Genomic DNA, 21,671 nt, shown 5'->3' on the forward strand with positions numbered 1-21,671 from the left:
TGCATTTTTTTCTGTTTCAAAGAATTGTTCGATTTCCGAATACTTCTGGATAGACTTATCTTAGTGTGTCATAAAGTGGTCCTCTACGGTATTTGGAAGCCATAACCACTATCGTTGCAAGCTTATTCTGTACTACAGCAATGGGGCATAAACAGGAGAGCAGAACGATCTTCGGATGGGTTATATAAATACAGCGTTAAACTAGACGTTAGTAAATAGTCGGTGTATACACTTTACATAAAAAATGTCAATTCTGTACATTAATACGTCCGATAGTGCCATCTTTTGGTGTTAGGATACACTATATTATGAAAAAAAATGCCATACGTGCTAAGCAAGGCAATTTGGCATGATTCCAGGTTGTACAGGTGTTATGCAAACAGATAAAAAAAACCATACATGTATGAAAGTAATTTAAAACCATAAAGAAGTCGAATTTATTAAATTTATTAATAATAAATATTCTTCCATTTACTCAGGTATTAAATCATCAATTAAAATTTTTATTCTCCAACTTTTGACGTTTAAAATACTTATCCAAAAATCTCATTTAGAATTGCCAGAAGTGTCTGAAAGCAGAAAAAATTAACTTTCTTTCTCCATCCTCTCTCTCTCTCTCTCCCTCACACACACATACATATATATCCATACTAAATTTGTCTGCTGTCACAGTCAAAACATATCACGCCATTGCCCAATTTACTAGGCATGACTATTCACTGCTCCTCCATTAGACTCCTCATTTGTGAGAAACGAATACTTATATCTCGGTAATTATCACTGTATCACGTGACTGAAAATGGTTTCGATGATTTTTCTTTGCTGCTTCCACGCCTTTGTCTACATTTCTATTTGGAATCCCGCTGAAGATATCGTATCGTGATCTCATGGTCGGTGGGTTACACCATCGATTATGTTGGTGTGGGTCAGCTCACCCTCTGGTTTCTACGAAGTGTTTGTACTTTCCGGCCATTAGGATTTAACCAGCATTGAAGAACATTAATTGTAATGGAACAACCTCTCTGATTTTTTTACTCTCTCTGTCTCTTCTTCTTTGTTTTCCCGAACATCATCGTTTTTGGGCGTGTTACTCGGAAACTATTAGTCGAATTCAATTAAAAATTTTTAAGAAGTTAAAGATTATAGTTATCTTTTCAAATACCAAACAACATTGAATTACACCCACAAGTAAAATTATAAAAAAAAATTTAAAGTATTCTAATGACACGTGCCCTTTTTCATTCTCAAGGCACAACTCAAAAAAATATTTGCTCGATTCATTTAAAAATTTGTAAAAAGTTACAGTTTATTGTTATCTATTCATATGCTTATTAATATTAAATTATGTCTTCTGATAAAATTATTAAAAATGTTTAACTTCATTAATCACGCATATTGTTCATTCTCTGGGGCACAATTCAAAAACTATTAATTCGATATATTTTAACAGTTGTAAAAAAATACAGCCAAATTATATTTACCTGAATATTAATAACAAATTTATAAATATAAAAATATTATAAAAGAAATAGATTTTTTTAATCTGACGACCCGTTTCATATTCGATGAATAACTTCGAAAATATTAATATATCTTTTTTAAAAATTTATTTAAAAAATTAAATTAAATCTAAAGATATTTATGCATAAATAAATCAATATTTCCATATTTTAATTCAGTAAAATTATTTAAAAAAAAATAATTTAAAATCTCTTGAAGCACGAATATTCTTCTACGTTACTTAGTACAAAATTGAATAATTTGATAAATTTCAAAATATATAATTTGTATTCTGATATTTACTCCTTATAAATTTGTTATTTTATAAACAATTTAAGTTAATAAAACTACAAAAATAATTTTTAAATCTTAATTACTTACGCCTGTATTTAAAAGTTAATTCTTTAAAGGATAAATTTAAATATTTAAATTATATTTAATTCAAATTCTCTTCCTTTTTTACAGTTTTATAGATGAGAAAATATAGATACAAAGTTTAGAAAATGTAAATTATGCTTTAATTATCTCATACAATTTATCGTCTATAATTATTTCTACATTAACTTTTCTTTGTTACATCCTTCGATCATCTGATAATATAATTTTGTTTTTTTTTTAATTTTTAGAAAGTAAAACTTTTAAATATGCTATTAATAAAAAGAAGAAAAATAAAATATGCTATCCTTGTAGTAAATTTATTTAAATGATCTCGAATAATTCGATATTTAAAAACATTTATTATTTTCTTTAGTTGTAGCCAGTAAATACTTTATCCAGTTTTATTAACCATTAGAAAATATAAATCTCTTAGTTTATTAAGCAATATAAATTTTTAGAAGACAAATATTGTATATTTTAGACGGGAAAATAAATTGCTATCATTAATATGAACGATATGATTTCAGAATTAGACTTCAAAATGGATGAAGGATGCTCCCTTTGTCTAGACATAGGATTTAGATAATTCCAGATACATAAAAAGAAAATTACATTTAAAAAAAGGAATCTTCCTTAATTTCCTATATATCATGAAAGATCAATGTGGAAGTAATTATATATAGGTCTTTATAATATAAATTTTAAAACGTAAATTTCTTTATATTACGCTTTAAAAAGAATAAAACATAATAAAGATTGCTGTAGTTTATTACTTACTACGCCCATCGTTACCATAATTTTTAATACTTCTCTTGTAAAATTTATCTTCGAACTTTATATAATGGAGCATTCTTTTGTTTAACTCGGCTCTTTTAATAATTTCTAATCGTAAATCAACATACATCGTCGGAGGAACCATTAATTTACTTCTACCTGCTTTCTTCATTTAACTGATTAAGCTCACCACATTTCTAACTATTCGGCCTAATATCTCTATTAAACGAGTTATATACCCCCTCCATGCCATCATCATTGAGCATAATGATGGAAATGTCAAAGTAATTCTCTCGATTTTTGCCTAATTATTATTTCTGTTACGAGTTATGGAGTGATTAATGATCTTAGAAAACTAATGAAGTGCAGTAAAGATCGTGATGCGTTTATTTATGTTGCTGGAAAGTTTATTAAAACCTACTTTAAAAAAATCTTTTAGGTAATTTTTATCTACTTTATCAGAATACGGAGTGAAATTTAATAAAAATAAAGGAGGAAAAAAGTTCCTACAAAACATAAGACGTCATATATTAAATCAATTGTAAAATTTTTCATGTTTATTGGATATTAATTTGAATATCTTGGCAATGATTGGTGTAAAAATTTCAAACGTACTAAAATAGGCATAATTTTAAAATATTTAACGCTCATTGGTTAATTATTTGACTATCTTAAACATGGTTGGTTAAAAAAAATTAGAATAAGTAAAACGTTTTCAATTTTTAAACGCTTATTGGATAGTAATTAAACATCTTTACCATGATTGGTTAAAAAATTTCGAATATACAGAAATAGGCGTAATTTTAAAATATCTAACGTTTATTGGTTAGTAATTTTGATTATCTTAATGGTGTTTGGTTTAAAATTTCAAATTTAAAAACTGGGGTATTAATTTTAAATTTTCAACCAATTATCGTTAAGAAAACGATAATAATAATAATATAATAATAAATCTTTAAAACATTTTACGCGTGTTAGCATATATATCTCACAGAGGACCGCCTATATTCATAGCAGCAATTTCTATTTAATTTTATCTTTCTGCACAATCCTACATAACTAGTGTTTACTTAAACATAATTAGTCTCACGCGTAGCTAGGATACAAACTTAACTGATTAACCTATACGGTTTATAGCCGAGGTATAAATTAAATGGATAAATCTAGCATATCTAGGATACATAATTAATGAAACTCTGTCACAGCTAATGGATAAATTTATACATATCTAAGGATAAATAAATATTAAATGATAAACTTTTCTAGGGTATGCCTACAAAGAGATGTGTTCTATATTTGAGTTTTGAGTAAAATATTATTAAAATAATTCAACTTTGGTAATAAAACCTTAAACATTCGATCTATGAATACGACTCACGGATTCGTTCTATGCTCTGAAAACAAAGCACATAAGCCAATATACGTCCAGAATACATAAATAATGGACAAAATTTTCTTCAGTCAAGGTGAGGAACTATTGAATAAACTTTTATTCATAAGCAGAGGAGTTGAATAGACGGCTTTACATAGAAAATAATGCGGTATGATTAAATTCTAACTATTATTTTGCTATCAAAAAGGCAAAGAACTTGGGATTATTATGAAATTATTAATATAAAAATTAACAATAAGTAATCTATATATAATAAATAATTTTTAAAGTAACTTTTGCAATGTTATTAATCATTTTTCATGCAACACGTTAAGGTATTTTTAAGATATTTTGCATGTAAACTTTATGAACAGAATTTCACATTAAGCTCTAATAGTTTAAGAAAATAATGTACAAAATTTTAATTTTTTGTGGATTTATAACTCACAGAAACTGTTGAGAAACCAACTTTTAGTCAAGGAGCACCCGTTTCATTCGTTTGCACGGCACACTTCTTGTTTTATGCGGAATTTTACATTAAAAACCTTAAATTTACCTTAACTTAAATCAAGCAAGGTGTAAATAAAGGAAAAAATACACAAAATTTTTAATTTTTATACACTTCTATCACATGTAATTTTGCCAGGAACCAATTTTTAGTCAAGGAGCATCCGTTTCATCGCGTTCATTTAGTTCGTTTCAACGTTTCTTCAGCTTCATTATCGATGTCTTACTGATGTTTAATTTTGTTAATTTGATGTTGCCTTTTTTTCCTCTGTAAATTTCGTTATTTGTTTTGTACGTGTCAATTATATTGATGCTCTCACAGCTTGTTTAGTAAGTTTGTCAGTCTTTTCATTATCTGGTATCCCAAGGTGAGTTGGGATCTATTGTATTGCGATATTGCTTCCTTACTTTGGACTTTGGATTGCTTTTTTTATTTTTATTTCTATTTTTTTCTGCTGTTAGAATTGCTCTTTCATCAGTAAAATAGCTTAGTATGAAAGTCGATCAGCTCCTTTTGTTTAACCTAATACTTTATTACAATAGCAATTGGTTACGATTTATGTTGTAGCTCCTGAGGGATTTTTTATAGTAAAATTAACTGATTTATCTTTGTTTTTTTAATCCTGATTTTATTACTTTTCCTATTGTTTTGGATATTTTAACACCTATTGTCATTAGTCGAATTGGTTTTTGTTTGCTTTATTCTCATACGGTAAACAATTTTCGATACTTTCATTTACTTTTTTCATCCATTTAATTTATTAAAAACTCGAGAAAAGTTAAATATTTTTATTAGGAAACGTCGTCGAGTGTTGAAATTATACTCAAACCTACTCGTAAACTTGAGGAGGAATCGGATAAATGAGCGTGATTTATATTAAATTGTTTCCTACGCTAACTGAAATTGCATAAAAGTAATTAAAGTAAGATATAAATAATTAAAAAAATTAGAAGATATAATCTTAAATACTGCAATTTTTTAAGTGTTAAATGTTTATTAAATATGCTAATAGTGCATTCAGTTGCATACATTTAATGTTTATCAACAGCTATGAGCCATGTTTTTATCGTAACTTACTCGAATCATTATGGGATTAATGCATTTGAATTATATAAATTTAATATTGATTAATGCATCTTAGTTACATTCAATCATCATTGGTACATTTACTATTCATTAACGCACTTGAATTATGCTTGATTAATGTTTATTGATGCAATGTTCATTTATTATTCATTGGTATACTTGATTTATGCTCATTCATATTATCGCTTCCGATTATAATATTCAGTTTCATTATATGATTTATGCAATTTTAATTAATAGTTCTATGGAAGTGTATCTTAAATCATTTATCTATTTACAAATTTTTTAAAATTAAAAAATATATTTTCCTACTCTTACACACGCTATTTATATTAATTTATCCTATATAAAATATATATTTACACTTCAATTATACGTTCTACATAATATACAAATCTAATTTTTATGTTCTTATCAATTAATTTCGTTAAGAAGATAAGGATTTTAGGGCATGTTAATAATCGTATTTTACGTCATTACAGCCTACGTAGAGCTAAAATTTCTCATAAATAAACCATGCCACACTTAAAACACTTTAACATCATTTAAAGTAAAAATCATACATTAAATATATCCAAAAATGGGTCTCGTTGCAGTTTCTATGATAGTAAGAACGTCAGAGTAGCTTAACGACTTCCTTAGTATATATTCAAAATTCCATTTCTTTTTTTCCCTAATAAAACTGGAAGAAAAAAAAGCACACAGGGCGTCATTCTTTTCCTTTCCTATTCTATTTAACACGATCATTAAAGTGGTTATCAGTAGCAGAGTTGTCCTTTCCTACCCCCCTGGTTTTTCGCTTCTGCCATCTTTACTCTAATGGATTACCGTGCAGTCCAATTCGTGGAATTTTGCTCGTTTAATGTTTGCTCACCGTTTAGATAAGCAGTTCTGCATTCTCTCTGTTCAACCCGCATAACAGAAGAAGAGAAAGTTTCGTTCCGCTCTTCTAATTGACTCGATAGTTTTCCTTAAATTGTTAGCACCGATAACACTAAAAATGGCGTAATTAATTGAAGGCTTTCTCTCGAAAATATCATAACAGAAATTTTTATTTATAAAAAACGATAGCTTAAAAATATATTCATTTAATTTCTTTCTCGATAATTCCTGTTTACAAGTTTAAATTTGTTTAGTTAAAGAGGAGAAGGAGAGAGGATACTTAGACGTAACTTCATCCCGGATTAATTTAAAATATTTTTGTATTAATGTTTTAAAATTTAATCAGATTATTAATTATAAATATAAAGAAGTAAATAAAGTTAAAGATTAGTAAATTAATATTTATTTTTTGTGTGAAATCAATTTGAAAAATGATATTTTTGTAAATTTCTTTATTATTAACATCTCCACATTAAAGTTAGGAAAATTTTTTTGAGGTCGTTCATCACTTTTATAGCATTAAAGAACATAACCTGAAGTAAAAAATCTTTCAAAAACCTTAATTGGTTTGTAAGCCAGCTTTTAAACTAACTGGATACCATTAAAAAAGAAGTCCTGAGCGATGCTATTATAACAATAACTAAGAGAGAAACGTAACAGAAAGGAGAACAATGAAGAATGATTTACGGTGCATCAGTAAAATCCCTAAATTGCTATTATCTTATTATACAAGTGCACTCTGCATAAAACAATACCGAAAAAAATCACACTCCTAGGGGTTAACTTTATATGGAAACCACAACAACGCGAAGTATTTTAAGTTATAAAAGTTAACATTTCCACAATTACAGCGCAAGAATGACATCACACGAGCTATTATTATGAATATTTTAACGCACGACACAGTTATAGAGCCGAATTCATGCGTAAATTTCCGGACTTTATGCCGAAAATGGAAGCTTAATCACGTGATTCGTTCACGGTTCGATATCCCTTAGAGATTATTAAATAAATGCCCATTGCAGTTTGTAAATTAACGCATTTTTTGCAACATAAAACACTGTATTTTTTTAATTTTTAAAAATTAATTACCAGCAGGGGAATCAATCTATTTTCTTTCAAACATAATGTTCGCATAGAGGATAGTCCTCTGGAGGACTACAGAATTATAAAGCCCATAAGAGACAAAAGCATTTACGAAAAACGTGAAGTCATCAATGTAATGTGCATATCACGAAGTCAAAAGAAATAAATCTTCTCCAAAGTACTTCTACTAGAATCACATATAAGATTATTTTTTTCTATGAAAGAATATATAATACTCACTTTTTTAAAACTAGAAAAAAGGGGAAGGAAGAGACATAAAAGTATTACAAAACCGCACCGAGAATAGGTTACAAGCAGTTTAGTAATTGATCGTAACTATAAATTGCAGAGCGAAAAATATTTTCGGGGGGTACTGACGACTTCCGTACAATGGGTTTAATTAAAGAAAACGACTTGCACCGAAATAGAATTGAACAGGACAAAATGACGTTTTGGCCATTAGCTTTTGCTATGATCTCCGATGCACCATTAGTCAGTGTCAAAGTAGAAACGGTGGAAAGTATTTAGTAAAGCTGTCCCCCCTCGTGCACTTTTTTATATACATTTTTTATATTTTTTTAAACGTCCATGCAAGGAGATTGGATGTGATTTTTTTCTTCTTTCATTTTCTTTTTCTTCCTCCTTTCTTTCCTATGGATCTGATATTCTGTCCAACACCCAAGATTCAGTTCTGGAGTCACATACATCATCTACTAACTGCTTTGAATGATTGTTGAGAAACTTTTCCTGTATCCTTTTTTTATTTTCCTCTTCCCCTTGTGGTGTCGTGCATTCTCATAAGGAATTTATATATGGCTTCTTAAGCCACTGGTGATTTACGACGATGTTTTCTGTATTGAAAAAAAGAGGGCAGAGAATGAGACGTGGTGACTTTCAGACTTATCTATTAATTACTTTTGGTGAAGGGTAACACCCCAATGTGTTAACTTATTAGGCAGCGTAATATATAATTTTTATCTTCGTTTTTTCCCCTTTATTCTCTGATGATTTTTGCTGTTAAGTGAAATTTCCCTTCTTCGTTTCTATAATATAACTGGCTGTTGTAGGATGCAGAAACATAACGAAATTTTAAAAGGAGTTTATAAAAGGAATTTTTGGTCTGTAGGGAATTTTAAAAAGATTAAATTAGAGTAAGGGAAAATGAGATAGGAAGGAAACACTTTTTTCTTGTTTCTGTAAAGAAAGTATAGAAGAGAAACAAGATTCAATATACTCCGTTGGGGCTTATGAGAATGATGATTTGATTCTGTAGACGATAACAAAAGATATCCAAAATGAGCTTAAGATGTGGGATTTTTGAAAAGATAATTCGCTTTCTTTGCTTTCTATTTTGATTATTTTGATTTATTTATGTTATTTAGGAAGTGAAGATCACCTAAATGAACAGAGATAAGGTTATAGAAGTATTATATTCTATATATTATTTTTATTCTCTACTTCATAAAAACTTTCCAAGCATTTTACCTTTAAGAAATCGAGAAAAATGACAAATTTTTTTAACGTTTTCCTCAAAATTCATGAAAGATAGAACTCCTCATACATTATTATAATTTTTAAATTAATTTTATACATATCTAATCACGTATATACGTATAACTAACATTAATTTGTTCATAAGTATAAATTATTGAAATAGTTGTACATAGTAAATACACTCAAAGTAATTGAAAAAATCACTTTATGAATTCATAAAAAATTGCAGACTTCTATAGTTTTATAGAAAATAACTACTGTAATAAATATTCTGACGAGAGGCATTATAATAGAATTATATTTAATACCTTAATTAATCACTGATAATTAAATCTAATTAAATCTTATGCAATTGATCATACAGCGAAAATATTAAATTAAGAAGAAAATTTATATATAAACTGATTTATATGATTATTGCTCTGAAGAAAGAATAAAATAGTAGTATAGAAAAGAAATGATCCTATAAAGATGTGCATCTCATCCGCATCACTAGAAAGTGATGCGGATGAGATGCTCTTTGTAGTGATGCGGATAGATAACTTTTAATCCCTGTTAAAAATTATTTTACAATTTATTTTTCTTTTAATTAATTATTTATGATATATTTAATGCAATTTGAGCATCCAGACTGGTTATACACAGCATTAAAAGTACACAAGTTGAGTAGAGTAGAGTTTAACATTAGAACGAATTATAAGTTATCCTATGTTTGTTTGAACAAAGGCAGATAAAAGTAATAAATTTTAAAATATATGAAAGAAGTTAAGGTGTTGTGAAGGGTCGAAACATAATTTGACATTAAGATAAAGCGAAACAAACAAAGTTTCCACTTGAAAAATAAAGATGAACATTATAAAAACATGGAAAAACCGAACGTGTGTTATTATTAAAATAAAACATCTGCCTGTCCGAGATATCAACGATTAATGATAATTTATCGAAAGTTAAAGATTTATGTTTAAAAACAGTCAACATTTTAAGAATTACATCATGATTCATACCGCACATACGATCATTTATTTAATGGATTAAGAGTATAACAAATTATCTTCACACCTTGAACATTGGTTAGAATATTCGAACATAACTGCAGAAAATATTTTAACTTTTAAGTGTAGAAAAGAAAAAGTTTAAATAAGAAAAAGAGAGAGATTTATGTCGAGAGATAAATTTATTATACGTCAGAAATCAAGTCGTTAGTGCAGTATTTCAAATAAGTAGACGTGAAGAAAGTGGAGTGAGTCTGGATAAACGTTTCTTGTTACAGTTGGATGTGTTCAACATGAAAGATGAAATTACCATGATATTTGCATGTGAATGTTTTATATCCCAACTACATGTTTCTCTTCTAAGATGTCAGAAGCGAAGTTTCTTTTATTATAAAACTGTTCTGAATTTTTATTCCCTACTTAAAATGTGAGGAGGGGTGAGAAAGATTGTCAGTTAGGTACGTTTGCATCACGTTTATCCTTAAACAAATTTACTCTTTTAACGAATGGATTAATTTTTCGGCTATTTATCTTAATAGTAAAAGTTTAAAGGCAATAAACATAATTACACCATCTAATTTACTTTTTACAGCATACAAATTAAGCATTTACACCTATTAAATTATAATAAAACTCAATAAAACAAGAAGGTATATATACATAGATCTTTGTTACTACATAAATCAATATTTAGGAAGACTTAATTATTTTTGGAGACGTCACAAATTTAATATATATATATATATAGAGCGAGAGATTATAAAGTGAGGGAGGTTAAGATGGAGGAAACGTGCAGAAAAAAATTTGTATAAAGTCATGATTTACTAGCAAACATACTGTTTAAACATTTTACGATCAAAGATTACCGGGAGGTAATGGAGTTTAGGAAAAGTTGCTATTGTTGTGAAACCTTCTAGTCAATGTGTCATCTATTTTCCCTTCTATTCGCCAGATGGTGGGTTACAGAGTGCAGCTGTGACCCCGAGATTAGTCCCCCCCGGCGGTCGATTATACTTAATGGGGTCTGGATAGAGGTCATAAAGTAGTGAGTCTCCAGTTTGTCAAGTCGCTTTAACACTACGTTGAGTAAAGAAGGCTAAAGAGTACTTAATGTCTTGGGTTTGTTCGAAATTCGACAGAGTGTAATATTCCGACGAGGTCGAAGATTCATACGCTGCATCGAATGACCTTAATAAATTGGGGTGCGCTTTCTTGCACGTTAATACACTCTCTCCACTATTGATATGGCTTCTACTCTACATTCACGATATGTTATTGCTATTTTTCTTGGTGTATATAAGTGTTATAAGCGGGGTTAAAAAGTTATCCTCGTGTTTGCTTCTTTTTTTCGCGTTTTTAACGCAAGTGGCTATAAAATGAGTTAAATGTAATTCTGCTACATTTAAGCGGTTTTTTTCTTTATACGGCACACAAAAGTGCATATTTTTCGTAGCATGAAATACATCAAAGACGTTAAAAAAATCCACACATTCCATACAAACTGGAAACTCTTACAGAAGAATGTAAACTCTTCCTTCCTCCCTTCTTTATAGATTCTCTATATACAATATAACTCTTCTTTACTCCATACAGAGTACATATAATCTTCTATATATAGCATATAACTCTTCCCTCCCATACAAAGTGATAGAATCTTTCTTGAGTTCTTCCCTTATGCTTTGTAAGGGGAAAAGATGTTTACGTTTATTTCTAGTTCCAGTTTATGTAAAGCATATCTTATACATTCTACGTACAGACTGTAAGAAAATGGAATATATTGGTAATAAAATTAGTCAACTTTACACACGTAAATTTGCACATATTTTCAAATTCAGGGCATAACTGATAAACATATGACAAGCATTAACTCTCCGCATCCACGTGACAATTATAAGGTTTCTATGACATCAATACTCAAAATAAATTATCGATTAAATATCATTTTATGAAATTATTATTTAAAAAATGTAATTATTTAGCAAAATTTAGAATGCAGACTATTTTCTTGGATAGTTTCCAATGATAATGCCGAAAAGTCTAGAGGCTTTTCTCCAATATAGAATATAAAATATTTATTTTTTTTAAAATTTAACACCTTATAGAGCCTATAAATTTACTAAAGATGATAAAAAATATATTAAATTTATCCAATAAAACAGAGAAAATGTATCACGTTACTGTAGAGTGAAACGTCTCATGCAGTAATTCGATAGAGTCAACGGACTAGAGTTATTTTTAAAGGAAATTCTCTGCACTAATTATGTCCTAACTATGTTCAACTGTTTAGTTTTGTAACATAAACATATACACAAACATTAAAGTATACATTTTTTAATATTTACAAATATTTACTGTTTTTCCCGAACTTTTAACGTAAAAATAAACCCGAAAAAATTATAAAATTTCTACTATTTTCTCTACATTTTGGTACCGTATGTATTAAAAAAGACATTCTACTCTCCGCTCTGCATATATTTATCCTATTTTAAACATGTTTAAGCAACAGAAAAGCTAAAAAATTATTCAATTTTCACCTTTATCTTGACAATTTCGACATTTTTATACATTAAAATCATACATTAATCTGAAAAAAACGCCATGTACTGTATATCTGCTTCACTTTGAATACAAATAAGAGCTTTTCCACATTAAAATTACACATTTTCTGTATTCTTATGTGTTAAAAACATTATTCATTGGCCTGAAAATATCTACGTTTTGTTAGAACGAGTTTAAACTGTAATTTTCTACATAAACATGTAAAGGAAACTAAAAAAAACTCCTCAATTTTCATCTTTTCTTTCTTCGTCATATGAAAGCATTCATTCACTTTAACTCAATATGTCCTAAACTAGGTTAAACGTCTATTACTATAATTGTTTAATCTTTCCAATCTAAGAAAAGATAGCAATCTTTATTGCTGTAGTAGTAATAACAAGCCGAGCATTTTATCTACTACAAAACACCATTTTCAATAAATCATTACGGAAATTAAAAACGTTTTCACAGGCGAAGAAACAGGAAAAAATTTGTATAAAATATACAATTTTTTTACCTTAATTTTGAGCTGTTTTTTAAAATATTTTAATTTAAAAACACGGCATATAAAAAACGTGGATTGGATAATGAAATATTGGCATTTATTCTTGAGTCGGAATGGATTTTTTTTTTGTGTAAAATGTTGTATAAAACACACCTGCTGTCGTTTTTATACAGGAAAATGTTTTTAAACAACGTTCAATATACAAAATTTATGATATACAACATATATAACATGTAGAAACGTTTTTATTCCATCATCGATTTAGTGATTCCTCTTTCGGTTCTCTCTCTTTAATATTTATAAATTTGTAGAGTAGAATTATCCAATTTTATAATAACCTTAACCTAATTTTTTAAAATTACACACACACACACACCAAGTCACTTAACCTCAATTCGTATTCTTGTACGTTGTTATAAACAGGATATAGAAAATCTGAAATGATATTTTCTTCAATTAACCCAATTCTTAAAAAAGTTATTTTGTAACTTCGATAGTTTTCTAACCCGTCTGTATAGATTCGTTCCGATTTTATGAAGCATGAAAAGAGACCTGTAAAAGTCTTCGACGTCAATAAAAATACCTAATCCTTTTTAAACATTCCTGTGGGAAATGCAATTCTTCATGCGTGCTATATATATGTATAGAAAGAGGGAGAGAGAATCGAGACAGAAACGATTTTACTTTATATGTTGCACATCTGCTCTTTTGCCATTCGGTTTTAATAGCTTTGCTGGTTTGAAGTGCTTTTCCATCACTTATACCAACTTTCAATTGTCAACTCGGTTTCTAACGTTGTTCCTACTCCTATACACTAAACTTTAGGTCTATACAATTTTTTTCCATGTTATAAAGCCTTATTTTGAATATCTGTACTCAATTATCTCGTATTTTCAAGGAAATAGAACCAGTAGACTATGCGAGATACACTAACTCTATACAGCTTTCGAACGTCAACTCACTTGCCACCGTGTTGTTCCTCCTATACACTAACCTGTATACATTTCTTTTCGTATTATATAGCCTTGTTTTGAATATTTATACTAAATTATATAAAAATATCATGTATTTTCAATCAAATATAGCATGGAACTATGTAAGATACATTAATTCTATATAACTTTCAATTGCTAACTTGCTACCCTTGTTCCCTTTCTACACTTTCTTCTATTATAATTCCTTCTATAATTTTGAATTAAATTATTATTTTTTCGTATTATATAAAGTTTGTATGAATATTTGTAACTTAATTAAGCTATATAATCATATATTTTCAGTTTGATGAAGCCATAGTTCGACTTTGAAGTGATCTTCACACGCTTACACTAACTTTCAATTGCACGCTTACACTTTACACTCTTATACACTCTGCTAATATCATTCCTTAAATATTTTTTGAATTAAAATTATTATTTTTATCTCACAAAACATTTTTTTGAATATTTACACCTCGATTATACTTTCAGTTTATAGAGTCACGATTATATATGGAGGATTCACTTTTGAATAGAATATTTTAATAAAATGTTATTTTTTAAAACATTTAAAACGAATATATTACTTTATTAAATCTCGGCGATTAAGTACAAAGCAGTACTTTGCCAAGAATTGTGCAAATTCTCCACAAATTCTTGTTAAGCATCCTCATCATTTTCTTATTTTTAATGCTGCAACATCTTCGTGTAAATCTCTCTATTTTCATTTTAAATATAATTTTTACTCTTAAAATCACTACATAAACATTTCTAAATGCATTTTTTTCCTACTTATAATGCTCTACTTAATGTATCTCGCTTTATAAACCCAGCATCTTTATCTCATCCGCATCCTCTTCGTTATTTTCTTTAAAGCCATTTATAAATATTTTCCAAATTTTTAGGAAAGAAATATTTTTAAAAATAAACATTTTAATCACAGGATATACTGTTACAATTTTAAAAAAATTATTTAAAGCAATAATTTTAAAGATAAACTGGAACAGCTTTCAAAACTTGTCATCAAATATCCAAGCACAGAAATACATTGATTAAAAGTCCATATTCCCTCTTGCAAATCCTTCTATTTTAATGCTGTTGCATATTTATCAGTTGAAATAAGAGAAAGAGAATAAATATTGTAGCGATATAATTAAAAAATTTGTCATGAAATTCAAATTTTGACTTGTGAAACGGAATATTGTTTAATAGGAGAAGAGAGAAAAAAAAGAAGAGGAGGTAGAGGAAGAGGAAGAGCCATGGAGAATTTTTTAAACGTCTCAAAAGCTAACTTAAATATAGGAAAATTTTAAGAATAATAAATTTTTAAAGATGTCAAAGGCTTTAACTTTTATACAGAACACGATCTTGCTGTATACTTTATTCCTATTGCATTGCTTGAACTTAGTGTAGTTAGCAGTTCAGTTGTTTTTGTGCCCGAAGGCATCCCTACTTTTAAGTCTTCTACTAGTTGTTAGATATTATAATTGGATGGCAAATGCCTAAGGCTGATCAACTTTTAATCATATCATCATGAAGCAAGATTTGCTACGTTGCTTCTTTAATTATCAAGCGCTTAAATGAATTGAATCGAGACGTACTTTGATTATCCCTTCTTCGATGCTCCAATGATTTTTAAGTTATTAAGATTTTTCTATGCTATCTTTTTAATCCGAAAATGTACTTTTTGGTGGATTACAATTGACCCTTTTACTTAATGAAAATCTCGTTGTAGGAGGGTTGCGTGTGCATTAATTATGGTTACAACGTCGTTACGGTTAAGCCGTAACCCATCTAAGTAAAGAAAAATAATGGCGATATCTGTAACTATACAGGCGTCAACATAGAACATGACGTTCTTACAAAGATTGAAAGCAACCAAGCGAAAGCGAAGGGTTGCACAGTGGTCAGGAACGACAGTGGAAAGGCGGATTGCCATCCAGATGTGACCGTCCATTTATTCGCTAAATGGAAGAAATAGAGTGGGTAAGTACTTGTCCATGAGTTGTACAATGTCGACACTGTCAGTAAATGTGAGCAATTACCCACTCACGTGTCCGGTCAGTTGGAATCATCGATAGCACTTCTTCCTCTACAATTTGTAAGGAAATTTACTTTAAACCCTCAATAGCTTACTTGCTGACTTCTTTACAACGTAGTGTCACCCAAAATGTTTTCTTTCTCTACAATGAAATTTAACTTGAACTTTCAACAGCGTATTTTTACGCCGTCGTCAATGGCATTTTTAAACTCTACCGCCATTTTTTTCTTTGTTTATTACGAGGTAATTAACGTTAAATCCGATTATATTATACAGGAAGAGTTCTTTACCGTCTACGGAAGGTTTTACGAATGATTTCTGATGTAAAGATTGCATAAATTTACTTGGAACTTCATTAAATTTTGCTTATTCGCTCCTACACAAATTCGCAATCGTTGTTAAATCTATAGGTGTTAAAGCTTGTTTAATATGTAATTTAATTTGCTCATTGATTTAGTGTAATCTGTGATTATCTACTGTCATCTTTCTGTACGATTTATGAGTGTAAATTCCCTAAAATTCCCCAAAATTGTTTGTTTAACGTTCTTCCACTTTCTTAATAAAATTTAAAAAGTACTTGTTTCCTATTTTTATTTTAGGTTTAACCTTTATGGTGACACATAAAATTGTGAAGAGAAGTGAAAGAAGAATGTAAAAAGCATCAATTTAGTCGTAAAAAAGGACAGAATGTGTGAAATCAAACGGTTTTCTAAGCAGATTCTGGAGGAGGAAAGACTAAGATGAGCTATCCCATACATAAGAATAAACAGGATGTTTATTTATATAGGTAGGGTGGATAAGTATATATGAATATGCATACGTTCTGTACATAAAAAGACGAAGGTTTTGCACATGTAAAAAAGAAAAAAAAGTTAAAAAAATTGGGACGTATCTCCTAATTATAATTAGAAGGAACAGAAGATAAAAGAATATAAAAAAAGAAGGAACGTTTTTCTCTCCCCGAGCAGGACACCACAGTGACTGATTAAAGCTCAGATGGGGTTTTCCATTTACGAAAAGGCGGAAATGATCTTTCTGGCCCCTTCCAACCCCCCTAGCAGTCCGCGGCAATTAGGGAAGAGTTAGAAATTACCCTCTGCTTAATCGCTATCTAGTGCTGAGGGCGGAGCTGGTTTGTGTGTGTTTAACGTGCATGAAGATACCATTGAACCCTATCAACCTCTTCCCAAGTTTTAAAATGTAATATTTTGGGCGGAGGTTTACTTAAAGGATCCATCACATATCATCTGGAGCGGAGACGAAGCGTTTTAACATCATTTGCAATCTTAGTCGTTCGGTTACCGACGATATAACCAAAAATAATTATTATAATTTAGATTAATGATGTATATTTAATTTGGCAAAGTTAATTATTCGGTTTGCCGTTATAACTTTGCATTCCGATAATTTTCCTAGAGATAAGCCTGGAAATGAAGCCTGACTTATGTTACGTATCTTAACGGCTGTTTCCTGTCTTGCAGAAAATCCTCAGAAATTTTTCTTTTTCTCATTTATAACATCATAATCGCTCACAACTGATGAAAGTCTATCTTTTATTACCCTATTTACACAAAGTAAAATTTATTCGAGGTGTTTAAAGAGCGCCATTTTTGCACCTAACGTAAGAAAAATCTTCTAGGTAATTACCTTAAAAAAATAATAATTATTAACAGAGGCTGGGAGATAGAAATGCCTGGAAAACAATTGCAGGGAACGTTTATAATTTATGTCTACCTGTAAATTAGTTGTGTGGAAGAAAACATCTTAAGAGTAACGCACGTCAAGAAGGAGTCGCGAATGGCAACGACAATGGACTAATCCACAGACAGGGCGAATGAGAATATATGGAGGCAATCAACTGCTCGGAACTATCCATTCTTCAACCTCTACCCTCTCTTAGTATTTGTTGGTTAAGGATTTTGTACGCTGGCTGAGTCTACAAACTGTTTACAAGGAAGGTGACACGAATGGCGGAGGAGCTAGGCAATAGTAAAGGGCAATATCTCACCTCCAGGCATTTATGTGCGTGTTGTATACAGCATCTGAGGTGAAGACGTTAAAGCAAAACCCCTGGAAAATATTACCAACATTTTCTATACACAAATACAGTTAGATATATTTAGATTTTTATACAAATTTACACAAAAATTTCTAACTTAATGGCGCTTACCACTCTGCTCTTCCTATGACAATTGTTCGATAAGTACACTTTTTTCTTAATTTTTTTTAAAGTATGAATGATGAAAAGAAACGTTTTCTACTGTTTTATAATACAAACAACCGCTATAAGTATTTATTGATCTGGAAAATCGATAAACATGTCAGTTAAGTTGAGTGGTAATCTACTTTAGAAATCTAGAATGCCCAATGCTATGTATAGCAGGTGTTTCGAGACCAGAAAACATTTAATCAGTCCAGAAACATGCATTTTTTTCAGTTACTAAGTCATACGATACAGAAAAGAGAAAAGGAACACTTACTTTCGCGGACAGGAGGTCTGCTCTTCTGAGGTGCATCTGAAAAAGAAGAGAGAAATTATATTCTAAGATATAAAAAAGCACTTCTTTTATTGAAAATATCGAAAGTAAAGAAGGTTTTTCTTTAAAAAATTCTCCCTTTTCTATCAACTTGTTTGCTTAAATGCGTTTTTAACATAAACATGTCATTAATTTTGTAACCCAATACTACCTCAGGGTTTTATTGGTGTAGCTTTCACTCTTTTTTTTACAAAGAAATAACTCATTCAACCGCATTCTTCTTTAACTTTCCTTATTCATCTCTTTAAATTCTTACATAAATAAGCTATAACGTAATAAAACTTACGAATTTAAACGTATAAATATTTAAAAAAAACATGTTCCTAGGCCATTATATAATAACCGTAATGATGTAAAGTATTGAATTATCGATGGAGGTGATGGTTTATTTTTTTTCTTTCGCTTATAATAAAAGAGGAATATAAAAAAAGGAGGGTAAAGCTAATATAAGAGAACTCCAAACTGATCTCTTTTCTCACTTCAGAACTGCATTTGTAGTAGAAGAGCTCCTTACGCGAATAAAAGACCGGAAAAGAGACAGCAGAAAAAAAAAGATAAGAGCACTTCTTCTGGATGTAGTTTCGAGGGATTTTTCTATACCAACCTCTATAAAATCACGTTTCCTCATCTCGTGTGGTTAGCTACTGATAACAATCACACTATACACACATTACCGAATTTGAAAACGTCAGGTATTTGACAGTTTTGACTTTCTTTACATTGCATTTCTTCCTTTCTCTTCCTTTTCTTTCTTCCACTTTCTTATTCAGTTATGTTAAATACATCTCCACATTTCTACAACACAAAGAGATTCGATGCTAATCTTTAACTAAAAAGAAAAATCAAGGAAAAAAACCGCTAAATTTATTATAAACTTCAATACAATTCTCGAGTGTACTTCATCAGGAAGCTATACGAGTTTTATTGGTCTACAAAATTATATTCTGCGGGTTCTTGCGGTTAAGAAATGATAAAAGGCCTACTAAAAAGTTTATTAGATCATATAAAATGAATTTAAGTAGATTTTATTATATTTAACTCTATAAATTTCCATCAGAAACTGTTGATTTGCTATTTAAAATCTCGAGCATCCTTTCACCAGATAAGACTTTTATAAATTTCACCTGAAAGATTTATATATACAGGATAGCCCAAAAGTCATTTAATCATTGATATGTGTTGCTTATAATAATTACATCAAAATGATTATATTTCTGCACAAACTTTGTAAAAGACAAGGGATTCTAAACCCAAATTTGCATGCACAAATATACATAGAATACACAAAAGAAACACATATTGGACCACTTTATATGTTGAATTAATCAAAAATTAATTTATAAATCTAACATTATCAAAATAATCATAAACGCAACCTCTAAAATCACACTTAAATAATGATCTTATATGATGAGGATGCTACAAGAGTGATTTTGGAGAAGATAAAATAAAACCAATAAAGGTATATTTTCTGTTGAAAATCCAAAAAGAAGAGCTTTAAAGATATATTTTTTTATTATAAAAAGTACTATTAAAATCGAACAGTAGATACAATCGATTTATATAATGTTTTTTGCTGGATATAGAGTAGAATAGATTTAAAGCGTGTTTACTACTTTAAACTATATTTATAGTTGTTAATTATTAAAGATTTTACAGCTGAAAATATGGAAAATTTTATGAGAAAATATACTGACCACTTCATTAATTTTTAGCATGGAAAGGAATTGCATCTAGTAGAAAATTATGTCCTTTCAGAAACGTTTACAGGCTTATTTATTCAGTTTGAGTTTTGAAAAATCACGTTGCATAAACTCCAAATACTTAAACTATGATTTATAGACGAGAATCTAGATCAAATTTTTTAGTAGGATTTAGTGGTTTTTTCCGCAAAAAATTGCCGAAAAACTACTAAAATCAGTAGAGTTTTTTCGGTTATGAAATCAATAAAAATTGAGAACATTTCGATATATTTCCCTTTAAAATCGAAACATTTATAAGTTTAAATTATTTTTTTAAAAAATTACATATTTTAACTCTAATATAATTAAAAAATAATAAAAATGGAGTTTTATAGTTTTAAATATACACCAGAAACTAAAAAAGTTTCACCAATTTTTCAGTTAAATCGATAGGAGTGAAGCTATTTCGAGTTATCTGTGCATTAAGCAAGACACGTTTAAAACACATTTTGGTGTTTTAAATTTTAAAAAAATTAGCCGAATTTTAATAATAATTAGCAAATTAATTAAAAGATAATCCCATCAAACAATTATTTAATTAATTTAGTTCGAGAAGGGGGGCGAAGAGTGAAAAAAGAGAGAGAAACACAAGAAAAAGTCTATACTCGCAATAACCAAATCCACTTTATTAAAGCAGTTGGAAAGGGGTAGAAAGAAAAAGAAGGAGGAGATAAAGTGGAAAATGGTGTTAATTGAAACCTTAGAAAATTATCCACCGAATCTTTACTCTTAGTTTTAATTAAAAGCTAAGATATGAAAGACTTAAAGCAATGTTACGTCACGGAGGACAGAAATGGAGTCAATGACGTTTATTTGTCTAAACAAGACGTGGAAACAGGCCGATCTGACAGAAGCTGTCAACGAATCTTGTATGCTTTTGGCAAGCAGGGAATTAATTTCTGTTCGACTCTAGCAATTTTCGTTAAATTCGGTACAGTCCACTACATTCTGTAGGGTTGCAATTGCAACAACCATCGACCCAACTTCCCTGTGAGACTTTGAAAAACCTTCAGCAATAATTATGCCAGTTCTAGACTAGTCGATATTAATTGCGAGAACGGTTTGACTAGTTGGTAGCAAAGCCCTTTCTCCTCTACAGTGATTAATGGCGAGCATTTGCATGTCGCAAACTCTTTATCGATTTTTATCGCTTTTCTTCTCTATTACCAGGTAAAAATTAGCTAAAGAGTAGAAATTTTACGTGTTTCTAAAGTATTTTCTATTATTTTTTTATATATAAGTGAGTTTATATTTTAGTTTAA

General features: G+C 29.4%; 1 protein-coding gene across 1 annotated transcript in view; it reads right to left on the bottom strand.

Annotated features, from left to right (window-relative positions):
* LOC136985972 (agrin-like) overlaps positions 1–21,671 on the bottom strand; it is a 139,987-nt gene that overhangs the window by 76,156 nt on the left and 42,160 nt on the right. The window contains exon 2 of the mRNA XM_067283391.1: positions 18,611–18,646. Coding sequence (XP_067139492.1) covers positions 18,611–18,646 — 36 coding nt within the window. The remainder of the gene's footprint in view (positions 1–18,610; positions 18,647–21,671) is intronic.

Source organism: Centruroides vittatus, unplaced genomic scaffold (genome assembly GCF_030686945.1).
Source record: "Centruroides vittatus isolate TY-2023 unplaced genomic scaffold, ASM3068694v2 contig_983, whole genome shotgun sequence".
Taxonomy (NCBI): domain Eukaryota; kingdom Metazoa; phylum Arthropoda; class Arachnida; order Scorpiones; family Buthidae; genus Centruroides; species Centruroides vittatus.